The sequence below is a fragment of the Pristiophorus japonicus genome, unplaced genomic scaffold (genome assembly GCF_044704955.1).
Source record: "Pristiophorus japonicus isolate sPriJap1 unplaced genomic scaffold, sPriJap1.hap1 HAP1_SCAFFOLD_361, whole genome shotgun sequence".
Lineage (NCBI taxonomy): Eukaryota > Metazoa > Chordata > Chondrichthyes > Pristiophoridae > Pristiophorus > Pristiophorus japonicus.
Genome location: NW_027253446.1, coordinates 201,594 through 217,595, shown reverse-complemented (window position 1 = coordinate 217,595; position 16,002 = coordinate 201,594). Strand labels below are relative to the sequence as shown.

General features: G+C 43.9%; 1 protein-coding gene across 1 annotated transcript; it reads left to right on the top strand.

Annotated features, from left to right (window-relative positions):
* Window positions 1-269: 269 nt before the first annotated feature.
* Window positions 270-15,782, top strand: LOC139250267 (probable G-protein coupled receptor 139). Its single transcript, XM_070872766.1, has 2 exons — window positions 270-378; window positions 14,866-15,782. Exons 1-2 carry the CDS (start codon window positions 270-272, stop codon window positions 15,780-15,782), a joined length of 1,026 nt encoding a protein of 341 aa, XP_070728867.1.
* Window positions 15,783-16,002: the final 220 nt, after the last annotated feature.

The following is a 16,002-nucleotide window of genomic DNA, read 5'->3' as shown; positions in this document are numbered from 1 at the left end:
GGATCATCATCTCACGCTATCGCTTCGACACACATGTTTGTGCTGAGGGCCAGGATGTGTTGGGATTTGTCGCCGACCTAAGATGTCTGGCTGAGCCGTGTATGTTCGGAAATGCATTGGAAGACATGCTGGGAGATTTCTTCATCACAGACATCAACCATGATGTGATCTTTCGACAATTATTGGCTGCAGAAACACTGGATTTGAGCCCAGGCATGCATGGCGACTGAAGATAATTTAAGGCAGATATCATCGAGATTCGGAGCTCCATGGCAAGCACTGTAAACAAGAATGTGTCGTCGCCTGGCAGAGCAGTTTATGGCAGGGCCTACTTGACTGCTTATGTGAAACCTGTAGCTGCTCAAAGTCCACCAACTGGTACGAATCCGATTTCACCCTGTTGGCATTGTGGGGGCAATCATCAGCCTCATCAGTGTTGGTTTAAAAAGTACATCTGTAACAGCTGTTCGAAAGTGGGCCATCTTTAGCGAATGTGCCCACAACTGAGCAAGGATGCTGCTGGTCATCACATTGGTGACAAAGGCCTGTCTAGTGCTGGCCCGGATATGCAATCCGAAATATCCGAGGAGGAAGTGTATGGTCTGTATTCGTTCCTGACAAAGAGCCAACCAATAATGGTTAATGTAAAGCTAAAAGGCGTGCCTGTATCAATGGAGCTGGACACGGGAGCGAGTCAATCGATAATGAGCCAAAGAACATTCAACAAGCTGTGGGACACTGAGGCTGTGAAGCATAAGCTGAGTCCAGTCAATGCCAAGTTGGGTACTTACATTAAGGAACTCATACTGCTGATTGGCAGTGCAGTAATCAAGGTGTCGTATGATGGTGTGGTTCATAATTTACCATTATTGATCATCCCAGGCAATGGTCCAACACTGTTCGGCAGGAATTGGCTCAAAAAATCAAATGGGACTGGAATGATATCAATACGTTGTCTTAGGTGGATGACACTTTGTGTGTTCAAGTGCTGAAGAAGTTCCTTCTTTGCTTGAACTGGGCTTTGGCAATTTTGCTGGATTCACCTGGACTCTGATGCAAGACCGGTCTATCACAAAGCTCGGTCTGTTCCGTACATAATGAGGGAGAAGTTTGAAATTGTGCTTGACAGACTCCAACGTGAAGGGGTCATACCACCGACAGAATTTAATGAATGGGCCAGTCATTTGTTCCTGTGTTAAAGAATGATGGCACTGTTAGGATCTGTGGAGACTACAAGGTTACGATCAACTGATTTTCGAAACAGGATCAGTATCCACTACTGAAGGCTGATGACCTTTTCGCAATGCTAGCTGGTGGAAAGTCGTTCACTAAACTGGATCTGATGTCGGCCTATATGACACAGGAGCTTGTTGACACTTCAAAGAAACTCACCTGCATCAACACCCATAAAGGACTGTTTGTCTACAAGAGGTGTCCTTTTGGAATCCGTTTGGCTGCTGCCATATTTCAGAGGAACATGAAGAGTCTACTTGTAGAAGAAAAAACCCAATCCTTGTCCTAGGTTAAAGGAAGGGTTAAGTTCGCTTTTGCTGACTCTGTACAATTCACGAAGCTGGAGAAAATTACCGAACCTTATCAACCTCAAAGAACAGAAAATTCTATATACATGACTATCTGGTGTTTACATGGGTATCCAGATAGCTGGTTATCAACAGAAGGACAGGAAGAAACTATGCAAGAAAGAGATAAAATGTGCCTACCGGGATGACCTTTGTAATGTATGAATAATGCTCATGTATAATAGATGACCTTTGTACTCACGGAATATATGAATAATATTTATGTGTGAAGTTTTAGATAAAGTTCTTGCTTTGATGGCATTTACAAAGAATGTATGAATAATGTACTTGAGTGGTAAGTTACAGATAAAATTCCTGTTTCAATAGTATAAGAATAGAGCACATTTGCCTGTTAACTTCAGAGTTCTGCCTTGGTAAGGACTAAGCGGGCTCTCCAAGATATCTTGTTAGTTTTAGTAATAAACTTCTCTCGAAGCAAATTCTGAAAGTCTCCGCCTGAGTTAATTTAAGCTAAGTTTCCTCGACAGTTTTTGGCGTAGTCGGCAGGATCTCTTTTAACGAGATCCAAAAAAGAACTAAAATTTAACTTTTAAAGAAAAGAGGAATTAAAAAGAGGACCTTCCTAGCTGAAAGGAGGAAGGTACCTAGGCAGTCCAAAAGACAAAGGACAGGCCGCCGAGATCCCCAGGAGGGGGTGAGGCATTTAAGGTAGCTACCGTAAAGAAGCTAAAGTAACAAAAAGGCAAAAGGAGACCCCGAGCTGAGCGGAAAAGAGAACACCGGTGAGCGCTTTGTAAATTATTATTGTATATTTTGTAGGAGTGTTCTAACTCTCATTTCAGAAAAAAACCGCGAGAAGTTGCACCTGGAAGAATGGGAAACGGCTCTAGTCGAGCAGGGCGCTTACGCCCAGTTCCTAGAGAAGGAAAGAAGGACAATCCCTCAACTGAAAGAATGAAGTTAAATCCTCAAACCGAGAAGAAAATCCGTAAGGTAGTAAAGCAACGAGAGAAGGTAGGAGATCCCATGGCTCGCCGGCGGACACTGTAATTAAAGAAACCGGAGACGACAGATACGCGGTAACGTTTAGCAGCGATTTGTACGGTTGGTCTGATGGGGACTGGCCGTATGGAGGAAGTTTTAAGTTATCCTTAATAGAGGAATGGAGAAAAATAACCAGAGAAGGAGGGGAAGACCCTACTTGGGACAAGGATTACATGGAAAATTGTTTTAATAAATGGATTGAGGTTGCTAAGAGACATCAGCCTCCGAAAAATAAAAATTCGGAGAATAAATCAGGAGGAAAAGAAAAGGGGGAAAATGAAAAACCTCCCTCTTATAGCCCTCCAAACCTCCCTATCCCCTCAGCACCCACCGTGGGACTTTATCCTCGTATAGAACCCCCAAAGCGAAATAGCTGGCTGGAAATTATAGAAATGGTTATTGCCCATAGAGATCAAGCCCGGAGAGAACTAGCTGTCCTCCCGGCCCCACCACCTAATGGAGGAGCCGATGGAGGAAACCCGGAGTTATTAGGAGCAGGGGCTGAAGCAGCAGAGGGAGGGGAAGTCAATCAGAGATCTGGGATGAGTTCTCGACTAAGGTCGCAAACAACCCCAGCCCAGGCAGGAGCCGACTCTACCCTCCTCCTCCAAAATCCCAGGGTAATGATAGGAACCACAGCGGTTTTAAAACCCTGGTCCCCGGGAGAGGCCAGAGATATGATCTCGGCCGCCCCAAATCCGGTGAAGAAACCGGTAGCATTCCACAACTGGCTTGAGCAAACATGTACAATTTACAATCCACTCCCAGGAAATGTTAAATTATTATTGCAAGCAGCCTATGGATCTTCCTGGCAGGGAGTAAAGGATATGTTCCCCATCCCAGCAGGGGAAAACGGAGACTGGAGAGTTAATGATGACTTGGTGGAGGCCGGCAATGAGTCATTAAACCATTGGCTGAAACACCGAGGAAAGAACGCAATTATGCAAGGGGCTAAAAAGCATGGGGATATAGGGGAAGTCACCCGCTGCTTGCAGAAGGCGGAAGAATCAATGATAGACTTCGCCGGCAGATGGAAAAATAGTTGGGACGAACATGCCGGAATACCCATGGATCAACATGAACCATTGGCAGTACAAACCTTGTTAAATTGTATGTTGCCACAACACGCGAGAACCTATAAAATAAAGGTTCTAGACTGGCAAGGAAAAGGTTGGAAAGAGACCATTACAGTGCTAGCCAATATGGATAGAGAGGGACTATTCACCTATAGAGACAATAAGGCCAAAACGACAGGTCAATACTATCAGCAAAAAGGAAGAGGGTACACACAGAATAATAAAGGAGGGTTTGGGGGACAAGGACGAGGAAAGGGAAGGGGACAGTGGCCCCCATGAGATCGATCCCAAGATGAGTGTAGAAATTGTGGAAGAAAAAGACATTGGGCCCGGGATTGCAGATGCCCACCGAAGCAGCCTGGAAGGTTACAAGGGAACTTCCCCGAACCTCCACCTTCATTGATCCCTCAGTTCTCGTTCTCTAACCCCAACCCACACCAATCAGCATAGGGATGCCCCGGAGGCATAGTGGTACAGGCGGCAGCCCTCTGCTTATCAGCCGACATAGAAGAAAACCCTCTAGTAGTAGTAAAAGTAGGGAACACCTATGTGGAGTTCCTGGTGGATACCGGTGCTACTATGTCTTCTGTATCACCCTCTGTGGGATTACCTGTAAGCAACACAACCGTCTTAAGCTTGGGCGTGGCCGGTATCCCCATGAAAGAATTTTTATCTGAACCTACCAGATTGATTATTGAAGGACAACAAGTTAATGACAAGGCTTTGATAGTCTCTAAAACAGCGCCTCTCCCTTTATTAGGAAGACAGACTTTATGTAAATTGGGAGCCACAATTTATTGTACACAGGAGGGAAAGTTCATGGAGCTCCCACCTAATAAAATCCATCAGTTCCTCAAGGGGATTGAGGGAGAAAAGGGGGAAGAGAGCAACAAAAAGGCTACCCTCTATTATTGGCAGTTGAATGGCAACTTCTATTCCCCTTTGATACAGGAAATTGTACAAAACTTAAAAACTAAATTCGACTCTAATACCGAAGAATTGATGGATATAATTTTAACAAGCTTTGAGGCAGTTCAGCTTCACTGCACAGCCTGGTACACTCGACCGAAAGCTGAAACTTACCAGTGCTTAATACAGCCCTCTCTCAACAAAGAAGAGATAATAAAAGCTACACCCCGCATCTATTTCGGACCAGAAGGATTAGGGGTAGCCATGGATTTGACACCCTTACAGCAGGAGCGGTTTAGAGAAGAAAACTCGACACCCCATTTGACATTAGCCGTAAAACCGCCGGCGAAACCCAGAGATATGGGTCCAATGATCGTGGAAATCGATAAGGAAAAACAGCAACCAGGTTATCAACCTTGGGCAGTAATAGGATTACAGAATGTTCAGATAGAATTTATCACCCGCACTAGGGGGATTCTCTGGTGGAAGGGTAAAGGACATGCCTCCATTTTTAAAAAACAGCAGCCCCCTGAGCAACCGAGCCCTAAGCTGCCAATGGCATTGAATCAAGTGTCTTCGGAACTTTGGGCAAAACATAAGAATCATGTTGGGAAAGTACACTCTGCAGTACCCCATCGGGTACAATTGATAAAGAACGCCGTGTTACCAAGCATTAGGCAGTACAGACTGCCTCCAGAGGCAGAAAATGGGATAAAGCCAGTCATTTCTGCATTGTTGGAACAAGGAGTTCTAGAAAAGACACAGAGCCCGTGTAACACTCCGATACTGCCCATACCGAAGGTTGATAGGCCAAATGAGTGGAGATTTGTGCAAGATCTGAGAGCTATTAACAAGATAGTGGTCCCTATCACCCCTGTGGTACCGGACACCAACATTATACTATCTGCTATCCCACCAACAGCAACTGTCTTTACGGTGGTAGATTTGTGTTCAGCCTTTTTCTCCATCCCATTAAGTCAAGAGAGTCAGTATCTGTTTGCCTTCACCTACAAAAAACAGCAGTACACCTGGACCAGGTTGCCCCAAAGGTATACAGAAAGCCCCGCAGTATATGCCGCTGCAGTAAAGAGAGACCTCGAAGATTGTACCTTATCAGTCCAGTCCATACTGCTGCAGTATGCGAATGATTTGCTTGTGGCTTCCAGCCACGGATATAGTTGTATGCAGGTCTCCCTGAAACTATTGCAACACCTATGTGAAAGAGGGCACCGAGCATCGTTACAAAAATTGCAGTTTTGTCAGACTCAAGTCCAGTACCTGGGTTTTAACATATCTCATGGGCAAAGGCAGTTAGGACCAGAAAGAATTCAGACAATTCAAAAAGCCACCATACCTAAGACAAAGAAGGATATCTTGTCATTTTTGGGGATGGTTGGGTACTGTAGACAATGGATCCCTGATTATCGGGAATGGGATGCAGTCCTAAGATCAGCTGCTCTGAATGATGCCCCACCCAAGGTGGAATGGACCCCTGAGAGAGAGGAAGCATTCAAACAGTTAAAGAAAGCGATCACTAATGCCCCGGCGTTGGGACTTCCAAATTATGGAAAACCTTTTCAACTGTATGTAAATGAAAAGGAAGGATTCGCAACAGCCGTACTAACCCAAGAACACGGTGGGGGAAATAGACCAGTGGCTTATTATTCGGTTTTGCTGCCTCCAGTGGTAAGGGGAATGCCAGCATGTCTGCGTGCCGTAGCAGCCACCGCGGTCATGGTAGAGAAGTCGGTACCTATTGTTTTGGACTATCCATGTACTGTCGTGACAGCTCACGCTGTGTTATTACTGTTGAATTCCGCTGCCACACAACATTTTACAGCATCTAGAAGAACCGGTTATGAGGTATTACTGCTGTCACACCCTAATTATACCTTTTGGCGCGCACCAGTAGTAAACCCAGCCACTTTCCTTCCTACTACTGAAGTAGAAGATCCAGACCAGCATGATTGTCTATTAACAGTGGAAATAGCCACCTTGCCAAGACCAGATTTGCTCACAGAGCCTATGAACAATCCTGATCTCATTCTCTATACAGATGGATCATCGAACAGGCCGTCAGATGATTTATTTTTGGCAGGCTATGCTATTGTAAACCCACATGAAACTGTTGAAGCATTTGCCCTGCCTCCCGGAACCTCGGCTCAGGCGGCTGAATTGTTTGCCCTCACTAGAGCTTGTATAATAGCAAAAGATCAAACTGCCAATATCTATACTGATTCCAGATATGCATTTGGTGTGGTCCATGATTTTGGACAACTATGGAAAAACAGAGGCTTTATCACCTCTGGAGGAAAGCATATTAAGCACTCTCAATTGGTGCTTAATTTATTAGACGCCATTCAGTTGCCAAGTAGGGTGGCCGTTATCAAATGTGCAGCTCACACAACCGGTGAGGATGAAGTATCAGTAGGAAATAGGAGGGCTGACGAGGCAGCCAAACAGGCCGCTTCGGCAAAGGCATACTGCCTTCAAGCAGTCGCAGTCTCCCCTCCACAGGTACTTGACATCCAATAACTTAAAACAGCCCAACAACAAGTTACCATGCAAGAAAGAAGGACTTGGGAAAACCAGGGTTGTTTTCTGAAAAACGACATCTGGTATCACCCTGATGGGCGAACTGTTTGCCCTAGATCTCTATTTCTGCCCCTGTCTTGCCTAGCACACGGTCGGGCTCACATGGGCAAGGGAGGGATGATACATGCTATTAATGCACAATGGTATGCACCAGGAATAACGGTGATAATTGAAAAAGTTGCTAGAACATGCCAAATTTGTCAACAAAATAACAGAGGTAAAACACCTGCTGAATATGATCATCTACCCCAACCAAGTATGCCCTTTGAAAATTTACAAATTGATTTTGTTCACATGCCTCCAGTATCAGGTCTCAAGTATCTATTAGTCATAGTAGATATGTTCACAAGGTGGGTAGAAGTGTACGCCACCAGGAAAGATGATGCCCGAACAGTAGTAAAAATTCTATTTAAAGAAATAATACCAAGATATGGGATACCTATGGGAATTAACAGTGACAGGGGAACACACTTCACAGGAAAAATAGTGAAAAATCTTGCAGAAGCATTAGGATTCCAGTGGAAGTTACATATACCTTATCAGCCACAGTCCTCAGGAATTGTAGAGCGAGTAAATGGGATAATAAAATCTACCCTCACCAAGGTATGTCAGGAGACAGGACTAAAGTGGCCAGATGCCTTACCTTTGGTACTGTATACGATAAGAAACCAAAGAAACCGAAATACCGGTTTGACACCACATGAAGCCTTGCTGGGAAGACCAATGCCTACCGGCGTAAAACCACCACTGGTGGCTGAAAAAATGACATTAATTTGGAGTGATGAAAAATCGCTAAAGTATGCTCAAGCCATGTGTGAAATAGCAAGGAGTCTGCACGAACAAATAAAGCAGACACAGGTGCCCCCGTCGGAAGGAAATATGCACCCTTTCAGACCTGGAGATCAAGTGTTAGTAAAAACATTAAATAAAGAATCCTTTTCTTCTAGGTGGAAAGGACCATATCAGATCATCCTCACAACACGAACCGCTCTGAAGTTGGAAAAGCACCCGAACTTTGTGCATGCGACCCGTTGTAAATATTATTTCCCCGACGAATCACAGCCGAAAGAAAAAAGTTGAACCAGGACGAGCTGCGGTCGCCCGACTAAGAAAACAGCCATCTTCTCGCTAAAAGAACTGTACCTGCCCGTATATCCAAGGCCGAATGTCCGAACTCATTTGTGCGCCAACTTGGGCCTTCATTGCTCTGGTCACTGTTACTATCGTGCTCGCGTGTGGTTATTGTAACAAATTAGTTCAAGAGTGTTATAGAAGAAAACAGAAAAGAGAAGATGAGGTGGGGTTGTTGGAAGAACTATAAATGGACACTGGGCGTTCTAATCCTTTTAGCAGTAAGGAGAGTCAGACAGGAGGAAGAATTACTTGAAGAAGGGAAGGTATGGAAGGGAGATGTAAAGTGGGAGAAAATTGATAAGACGACGCAGCAAGGCAACTTTACATGCCCAGAACGAGAAAACTGCAAGATAGGGAATTTCACAGTGAGGTGTAAAGCTTGCGGCGTAGGAATAGATCAGCGATCAGGAGAGGTGAAAGTGACCAGTGAGGAAGGATTTAATATATCCCTGAACTGGGAGGTGGACATGACTTGCCTGACCAGCACAGACCAAGGTGAGAGTCAGGAAACCAATGGCACATTATGTGGACCCAAGGAGAATTGTCACTTTGAAATAGGAAGATGGGAATGGGTAAAGTGTATGAATCTCACAAAAATAATAAACGGAATAACTTATATTAAACACAACCAGAATAAGCATTCCCCAACAGATCCGGGACACTTGAAACGGATGCTGACCACCTGGTAAGGTCCCCAGGAGTATTACATTTAACAGTTCAAATTAAATATCCTCCAAAAGAAAAAGGCGGCTGTAACACCACTAATGTTGAAGTGTCCTTTAGAAAAGAGAAACCTCCGAGAAAGAAAGGGGATGTGTTAGGGACTGTGCTAGGTGGGGTAGGAGCCGGGATAGGAGCATTAAACACTATGGATATTGAGGCCCTACAAAATAAGATCCAGGTCGTCGGAGGACTGGTAGGAGAAGGCAGAAGAATAAGGAACGCCTGGGATGAAGGGTTACAACAACTACAAGTATCAGGTTACGTAACGGACAAAATGACCTGGAAGCAGAATGAAAGGATAGAAAAGGAGATAGAGAACCTGATGAAGGAGCAGCAGGGAATAAATAAGTACACCCAGTGCATGATTAAAGAACTGATCAGGCAGCTATTGAGAGCTGAGCTGGAGAGGAAAATATTGTCCTTCCATACTGACACGTGGGAAAGGTTGTTGGGAATTAATCAGAAGGATAAGCTTCTTAATTTAACTATTAAGCCCCAAGAAAGATATACCAGTTGTGATTCAAATGGATGTAATATAACTATGGAAATAGTAAATAGGACGAAGCAAGAAATTTGGTGTCAGTTTCAAGTAATGCCCCAGTTGTTTGGACAGAATTTCTGGTACCCGGAGTTTAAAGGAGATTGGGTCGATGAAAAGAATTTGACTCATCACCATAGGGGATGTGATAGATGGCCATTTGGGATGGTGTGTCCCTATCAGACTGCCATTTACGAACCATGTACATTGAAACACCCCACAGGAGTATGTAAGTGGGAACTGAGGCCGACAAATGACGCTGAGATTGCAGAAATTGGTCCGAATGAAGTCTGTATGACGGGAAATAAATCGGTCTATCTGGATGGAATTCTATATAGGCCCCCCATTAATACTTGTGTAAGAGGAGTATACACCTTGTATGACCCTGAAGAAAAAAGAACCTATAACTTTGGGCAATGGCAAAATGTAGAAAAATACCTGTCTGTGCACAGGATTGACCCCCAGATAATTAATCTGACCAGACTGCACAATTTGATACGTAATGACAAGCAAATTGAGGAAGCTCTGTCTAAACAAGGCAGAGACATCCACCAGTTTAGAATTGAAATGGCTTACAGGAAGGGACAACTAGTAAGAATCGCTGATGAGGTCACCGCCTTAACGATACACCACTGGTGGGATGTGTTTTACGGATGGTCCCCAAGGGCCTCAGCCGTATTGAAACTAGCTATACACCCCATAGTAATCATGGGTGCAGTTATGCTTGCGCTATTGATAATCATTTGTGCAATATGGTTAAAAGTGAAAAAATTGATGGGTCAAGTAATGAGCCTAGTATCCCGTGTAGAAAGAAAGGGTGTGTTCATAAAAGAAAGGTTAAATCGCATAGAAGAAAATATAGATGATTACGATGAGGAGAAATGCCTGGAAATGCGACCCTACCCGGATGGATATGAGCCCCCTTTTTCCAACATATGAGACCATGTTGATCTGAAAAGGATCAACAAGGAGGGAGTTGTAGAAGAAAAAACCCAATCCTTGTCCTAGGTTAAAGGAAGGGTTAAGTTCGCTTTTGCTGACTCTGTACAATTCACGAAGCTGGAGAGAATTACCGAACCTTATCAACCTCAAAGAACAGAAAATTCTATATACATGACTATCTGGTGTTTACATGGGTATCCAGATAGCTGGTTATCAACAGAAGGACAGGGAGAAACTATGCAAGAAAGAGATAAAATGTGCCTACCGGGATGACCTTTGTAATGTATGAATAATGCTCATGTATAATAGATGACCTTTGTACTCACGGAATATATGAATAATATTTATGTGTGAAGTTTTAGATAAAGTTCTTGCTTTGATGGCATTTACAAAGAATGTATGAATAATGTACTTGAGTGGTAAGTTACAGATAAAATTCCTGTTTCAATAGTATAAGAATAGAGCACATTTGCCTGTTAACTTCAGAGTTCTGCCTTGGTAAGGACTAAGCGGGCTCTCCAAGATATCTTGTTAGTTTTAGTAATAAACTTCTCTCGAAGCAAATTCTGAAAGTCTCCGCCTGAGTTAATTTAAGCTAAGTTTCCTCGACACTACTGATGTCCGTTCCTAGAACCGTCGTGTTTCAAGATGACATTCTGGTCAAAGGTGGCAACACTGCTGGACATCTGAACAATCTTGAAAAAGTCCTACATCGTTTGGACAAAGTGGGACTCAGGCTGAAACGATCGAAGTGTGTCTTCATGGCAACTGAAGTTGAATTCCTGGGGAGGATGATTGCTGCTGATGGTATCAGGCCCACCGATTCGAAAACCAAGGCCATCAAAATTGCACCCAGAACTCAGTATGTGATGAAGCTGTGTTCATTCCTTGGGCTACCCAACTACTTCAAAAATTTCTTACCTGGATTAAGCACCTTACTAGAGCCACTGCACATGCTGCTCAGACAACTGGGTCTGGGGTGTATCTCAAGATAGAACTTTTGAGAAAGCTACGAATCTGCTCTGTTCAAACAAACTGCTTGTTCACTGTGATCTGTGTAAGCGTCTTGTATTGGCCTGTGGTACTTCATCATATGGGGTTGGCTGTGTACTCATTCCAACAAACAAATGAGTCGGGTAAGCTACAACCTGTTGCGTGTGTTTCGAGCAGTTTGTCAAAAACGGAAAGAGCTTACAGCATGGTAGAAAAAGAAGCTTTGGCCTGTGTATATGGGGTCAAAAAGATGCATCAGTACCTGCCTGGTCTTTGTTTTGAAATTGAAACGGATCACAAGCCACTCATTTCATTGTTTATGGAAAACAAAAGTATCAATACCAATGCATCGTCCCATATTCAGACGTTGTCTACCTATGATTATGTCATTCGCCACAGACTGGACACTGAGAATTGTGCCGATGCACTGAGTCATCTGCCTTCGCTCACACCAGATATGCAAATGCCTCAACCTATAGATCTACTGCTAAGAATGGATGCTTTTGAGAGAGAAGGTATCCCTGTCACTGCTCAACAAGTTAGGACCAGCCATGACCTTATTTTATCGGTTGTGAAACGGTGTGTCCTCAGTGGTGATTGGTCTGCAATAACTATGGAGTTGTGTGATGAGATCAAACCTTACAACTGTCGCAAAGATGAACTGTCCATTCAGTCAGATTGTCTACTGTGGGGCAATCGTGTTGTTATGCCTAAGAAAGGCAGAGAAAAATTTGTAGGTGAACTAAGTAGCACTCATCCAGGCATTGTCATGATGAAAACCATTGCTAGGGCTCATTTTTGGTGGCCTGGAATTGACTCTGATCTGGAATCATGTGTGCATCATTGCAATGCCTGCATGCAGCTAAGTAAAGTACCAGCAGAATTTCCGCTGAGTCTTTGGTCGTGGCCATCTAAACCATGGTCGAGGATACACATCAATTTTGCAGGCCCTTTCCTAGGAAATATGTTTTTTGTTGTGGTGAATGCACATTCAAAGTGGTTAGAGTGTATTATTATGTCATCCAGTACGTCTACAGCTACTATTGAGAGCCTTCGTGTCATGTTTGCTACTCATGGTTTGCCTGACATTGTTGTGAGCGATAACAGATCATGCTTCACAAGTCTGGAGTTTCAGGAGTTCAGGAAACTCAATGGTATCAGACATATAAGGTCTGCTCTATTCAAACCTGCTTCTAATGGTCAAGCAGAGCATGCAGTTCAAACGATCAAGCAAAGCATGAAACACGTGACCCAGGGTTCATTGCAGACTCATTTGTCACGTATATTGCTTAGTTACAGGACAAGTCACCACACACTTACCGAAGTCTCCCCTGCTGAACTACTGATGAAGTGAAGTCTCAAGAACAAGCTTTCTCTTGTCCATCCTGATTTGAATGATCGTGTTGAAAACAGACATCAAAATCAGCAATGATATCATGATCATGCTGCAATGTCATGTGACATCTTGGTTAACGATCCAGTTTATGTGCTGAATTATGGGCAAGGTCCAAAGTGGATCGCTGGTACTGTTACGGCCAAGGAGGGTAACAGAGTGTTTATTGTCGTGCTCAACAATGGGCATATATGCAAGAAACATGTTGATCAGATAAAACTGCGGCACACAATGAACTGAAACCATTTGCGGAAAATGCAGTCAGTGACCAGCCAGCCAATGTTCCTTGATCAGAAAACTCTGCTGTCACTACTGAATCTGGACTTTCAGTCTCTGACATGGTCATCACCACTCCCATCAGACTGGTTACTCAGCCTCCAGTCATAACTGACTCAGAACGCTCGCCCAGAACTGGAGTTGAACTGAGACGATCAACTCATGAGCGGAAAGCCCCAGACCATCTTAATTTCTAAAGAGACCGATACTAAGATCGTGAAGGGGGATGTTGTTATGTATTGATGCTTGGGGTCACTAGACACCAGGGGGCGACACTGTCAGAGGTCATCGAGGTGTACGCGCATGTGCGCAGGCCCTGGTATATAAGAGTGAGTACCATGTCATGTGCACACTTTAGGCACGAATAAAGTTGAACCAGGTTTATACCTGAGTGAGTTTACAGCAACAGGTCTTTCGAGTTATTATATACATAATAGTCCTGCTGTTTAATCAACTCCAATTAAAATTCGGACTCTGCCGGAAACTGGAGTTATCACCCCTGTGCTCCTCACCACTTCCCCTCTCCTCACTTCCTCCCCCCTCTCCCCTCCATCACTCTCCCCTCCATCAGTTTTTCCTCCATCACTCTCCCCTCTCCATCACTCTCCCCTCTCCATCACTCTCCCCTTCATCACTCCCCTCCCTCCATCTCTTTCCAGCTCCATCAATTTTCCCTCCATCACTCTCTCCTCCATCACTCTCCCCTCCCCTTCCCCATCCCGTCACCTCCACATCCTCGTCCCTCACAGCATTCCTCTTCACCTCCCCTCCCCTCATCCTCCCTCTCCCTCTCCGTCCAATTCTTCTTCCCCTCATCCTCTCATATTTCTCCCTCCCCCTGTATCTGCAATTGCATCCTGATCTACATTTTACCTTCAGGCTCCCTGCTTTGCAAAGTGCTTCTGGGTAGAAATCTATGTTTGCTGAATTTTATTTTCCTTTTTTACCCTCCGATATCCCGATTAATTCTTGATCGCGGTAAGGTACCACATGACAAGTTGTTGCACAAGATAAAGGCTCATGGGTTTGGGAGTAATATGTTAGCATGGATAGAGTATAGAGGAAGGACAGAAAACAAAGAGTTGGGATCAATGGCTCATGTTCAGTTTGGCAGGCTGTAGGAAGTGTGTTTGGATCTCAACTAATTTACAATATGTATCAATTACATAGATGAAGGCACGGAGTGTAATGTATCCAGGTTTGCTGACCATACACAGCTAGGTGGGACAGTAACTCTGAGGTGGATACAGAGCCTGCAAATGCATATATTCAGGGTAAGCGAGTGGACATTAAGTGGCAGACGGAGTATAATGTGGGGAACAGTGAGGTTATTCACATTGGTAGGAAGAATAGAAAAACTGAATATGTTTTAAATGGTGAAAAATTATTCAAAGCCGCTGTTCATAGAGATTAGGGTTTTAAATGGTTTATTGATCTGTTTGGAATGGATTGAACTGTCTGATTGCATTATCCGCTCAGTGAACAATCTGATGCGTTATTCCAATTCCCTCAGTTTCTAATTTTCATATTTTAATGAGCTTTTTACCTGTATTGATTATTTAAACTAGCGGCGCAGGCTTGACTTTAAACAAGTTAATATTGTGGCAAGTGGGGAAGGGGCTTTTTTCACTTGGTATTTTGTTAAACTCAGACTTTTTGGAGAGTCTGGTTGTAACTTTCTGATTGTCCAAATTTTTACAGTTAACTTGGTGACGATTGTGATCCTGTCCCGAGGAAAGTGCGGCCTCTCCAAATGTATCGCTCGCTACCTGCTGGGAATGGCAGCGGCCGATCTGTCACTGGTTTTCATTGATGTGATACTGAAGCGAATGAATAGTATTTATTTCCCAATGAATTTCTTGTACATCACTCCGATATGTTCCCTTATTCTTGTCCTGTACATCGCAGCACGGGACTGCTCGGTTTGGTTCACAGTCGCTTTCACCTTCGATCGCTTTGTAACAATTTGTTGTCACAGGTTCACAGCGAAATATTGCACCGAGAGGACAGCCGCTGTGGTTTTATCAGCCGTGTGGGCAGTGGCTTGTCTAAGGAGCCTTCCCTTTTACTTTCCATACCAGCCCTCCTTTATAACTGATGGTGTCGCGTGGTTCTGTGTCACAACTGATGACTATTACACTTTGACTTTTTGGAAGGCTTACGAGTATATCAATAGTATTATAACCCCTTTATTTCCCATATTCCTCATTCTGTCCTTCAATGCTCTAACCATCAGGCATATTATAGCGGCAAATAGAGTCCGCAAGAGGATCCGGAACACTGAGAATCAGAGAGACCCAGAGATGGAGAACAGGAGGAAGTCCATGGTTTTGTTGTTTGCCCTCTCTGGCAATTTCATTCTCTTCTGGATGACGTATGTTGTACGTTCCTTAATATGGGAATTGCAGAATTACGAATATACAGACAGACACTACAGTAATCCTGTCTACATCGCCCAACAAATGGGATTCATGCTTCAGCTCCTGAGCTGCTCCACAAACACGTGTATCTATGGCCTGAGTCTGACTAAGTTCAGAGAGGAGCTGAAGACAGGGCTGAAATATTTGGTTACACTCAATGGGAAATTATGTAACTTACCACCAGTTTTAAAACATTAAACTGGACGGAATTCGTTGACTGACAATTCCAGTTTATTTCCTATTCCACAAGTCTCTGTGGGCAGGCTGTCCTAGAATTGGGTCGTTCTTACTTACACGTTAATATGTAATCCTTGAAATAATAGGATTCAAAGTATTTATTGTTGATGTTCATAGGAACAAAGCATGTCATTATTATAGGCAATAATTAAGCATTCACATCACAGCAGCTCTTATGACA